At 42.0% G+C, this 3,115-nt stretch overlaps 1 protein-coding gene across 1 annotated transcript; it reads right to left on the bottom strand.

The window, feature by feature from the left end:
• Positions 1-280: 280 nt before the first annotated feature.
• On the bottom strand, positions 281-1,267 carry LOC122440975 (olfactory receptor 7A17-like). The gene has a single exon (XM_043467617.1). The coding sequence runs from the start codon at positions 1,235-1,237 to the stop codon at positions 281-283; it is 957 nt and encodes a 318-aa protein (XP_043323552.1). The 5' UTR covers positions 1,238-1,267.
• Positions 1,268-3,115: the final 1,848 nt, after the last annotated feature.

Raw genomic sequence — 3,115 nt, 5'->3', positions numbered from 1 at the left:
AGGAATGCATGAAGAGTCATGAGGTAAATGGGAATTTCCATATATTCCACTTAAGGTTGCAAATCAATTTGTGGAAGTAGAAAAAATGACAGAGGAAAAAAAGATAGCAAATAGCATAAAGGTCAGTCAAGAGAGCTAGTTAACTTGTATAAAGAAATTAAAATCAAATAAATGGAAATATCAGGCAGTAAATTGAAGGAGCAAGCGCACTTTTCACAATCAGATCAGAAAATCACAATTTTAGCTTCTAAGGCATTGCATCTTGCAAAAATCAACATTTCTAAGACCTCAAGAAAATTGGTTCTAATATAGTTGCCGTCCTAAAGAATTTTCTCAGAGCCCTCTTTATGTCTTTATTCCTCAGACTGTAGATGAAGGGGTTCAGCATGGGTGTGACCACAGTGTACATCACTGAGGCTGTTACACTTGAATGTGAGTTGTGGGTAACAGCAGGGGTAAAGTACACTCCTAAGACTGAACAATAAAACAAGGAGACAACTGAGAGGTGAGATGCACAGGTGGAAAACGCTTTATACTTCCCCTGAGCTGATGAGATTCTACGTATGGAGGAAATGATCCTAGAGTAAGAGTAACATATCCCAGCGAATGGACCACCACCCAACAGCGCAACTGCAAAGTGCATCATGGTTTTATTAAGAAAGGTGTCAGAACAGGCAAGCTGGATCAACTCTTTGAATTCACAGAAGAAGTGTGGGATTTCCAAGACTGTACAGAAAGACAGGCGCAGGGCCAGTAAAGTTTGTAACAGGGAATTCAGGGCACCTATCATCCAGGACACCAGCACCAGCAGTGCACACACCCGGGGGCTCATGATGACTGTGTAGTGCAGGGGGTGACAGATGGCCACATACCGGTCATACGACATGACAGTCAGGAGGAAGTCATCCAACTGTACAAATAGTAGGAAAAAATATATCTGAGTGAAGCAGTCTTCATAGGAAATGACTTTGCTTTGTGTTTGTATGTTCACTAGCATCTTAGGGATGGTGATGGAGGTGAAGCAGATGTCTACAAAGGACAGGTTGGAGAGGAAGAAGTACATGGGGCTGTGGAGCTGGGGGTCTGAGTTGACGGCCAGGATGATGAGCAGGTTTCCAACCACAGTGATCAGATACATGGAGAGGAAAAGCCCAAATATGATGGGCTGCAGTGCTGGTTCCTCTGAAAATCCCAGAAGAATAAATTCTGAAATTTGTGTTTTGTTGCCTGGTACCATATTTTGGAGGTCACTATTAGGAAACAAAAAAAGAACATGATTAATTTTTGTACATGTGGGCATTAACATAGTGAGAAGCTGTAAATTACACATTTCTGTAGTATTCAAGATATCTTCTGTGACATCTGTGATTAGAGATTCCTGTTTCACACTCAGGCTTTTGGCCAACAGCTCATGTACCCAGTTTAAATGCAAAATTCTTCCACTATCTTGAGGAATTTATGTTGAATACTGACTATCTTCTGGGGTGAATGTATAGGATGCTAAGAACAAAACTCCCTACAGTCCAATAGTGATTAAAATTATAAATTAACAAATACAAAAACACATTGCCATGTCTTATAGTGAAAGATGCTGTGGAAAAAATTCACTACAAAACAGAGTAAATGGAAAAACAAAGCAGGTATAAGACAGGGGCTTCCCTCATAGCTCAGTTGGTAAAGATTCGGCCTGCAATGCAGGAGACCTGGGTTTGATCCCCAGGTCAGGAAGATCCCCTGGAGAAGGAAATGGCAATCCATGCCAGTATTCTTGCCTGGAGAATCCCATGGACAGAGCAGCCTGGAAGGTCCTCTGGGATCACAAGAGTCAGACACTACTTAGCTACCATGAATTTTAAGATAGAGTGGAAGTGTTATGCTTCACTGGGAGCTCAGGGAGACCTCAAACAAGGAGAAATTTGAACAGAGACCTGATGGAAGACAAAGGAAGATAATATATTATCTGGGAGAGGAGAGTATCCTGTTGGGGAAAGAGTCAGTGTGAAGTCACTGAGGCTGGGACTTGTTTCAAATAGTCAAGGCTCAAAAGGAAGCCCAAGTGTCTGGGGGAATGAGTGAGGGGAGAAAGGGAGATGACGTCAAAGGATGCTGATGACCTCCCTGCTGCTGCCAAAACTGCAAGGCACAGAGTCCCTCATGCACATGCGCTTCCTTTCACATTTTTATTTTGCTTTAAAATTTAAAATGATTCCTTTAAATAGAAATAGATTCCCTCCTTATTTTCATCTTCTGGGTAACACTGTTGTGTCTGTCTTTTACAGGTCACATTTTGGAGTAGATAAACTTAAGTACCACTGCCCAGAGAACTGCTCATTCCCCAAAACATACTCTCATACAAATAGAGCACATGTTTACTTACTGGGATTATTACTCCCTGCGTGTCCATGCTAAGTTCCTGCAGTCCTGTCTGACTCTTTGTGACTCTATGGACCGTAGCCCAAGGCTCCACCATCCATGGGATTTCCCAGGCAAGAATACTGGAGTGGGTTGCCATTTCCTTCTCCAAGAGATCTTCCTAATTCAGGACTGAACCCAAGGCTTCTGCATTGCAAGCAGATTCTTTACCATTGAGCCACCAGGGAAGCCCCATCACTCCCTAGTTCTCAACTCCAGCCACAACGATTAGGAAAGGAATAATACAAAACAAGTTGTCAACATCAAAACATCTTTACCCTAGAGAACAGTACCTAAGTTCTAGTTGGTGAGCTTCCCTTGGGGCTTCATTTAATGTGACCATTTTGTGTTCTGTATTAAAAGATAAATTTAAAAAGCAGTTCAAAATATGACAAAGAAGAAAAGGACATGGGGAAGAAAACAAGGGTCACCTATGGGTCATATCTCTTCCTGGTTGCCTTATTTTAGAGCACATGTCTTGGTTTATGTATACCTCAGTTTTGTAGGCACTTCATCTTCTAGGATAAGTCTAGTGACCTCAGTGATATATATATCATGGTCACCCCCATGCTGAACCCCTTCATCTACAGATCAAGATCTAATCAGCTCAGTTGGTCCCTGAGAGACTGTGATGACAAAGCTTCCTTAGTAGTGGCAGCATTCTAACCCCAGTTTTAACTCCTCAATGCCCAGAATACCTAAT

The sequence above is a fragment of the Cervus canadensis genome, chromosome 4 (assembly GCF_019320065.1).
Source record: "Cervus canadensis isolate Bull #8, Minnesota chromosome 4, ASM1932006v1, whole genome shotgun sequence".
Classification (NCBI taxonomy): Eukaryota; Metazoa; Chordata; class Mammalia; order Artiodactyla; family Cervidae; genus Cervus; species Cervus canadensis.
The sequence above is the reverse complement of the archived record's forward strand: the minus strand, read 5'-3'. Positions and strand labels throughout refer to the sequence as shown.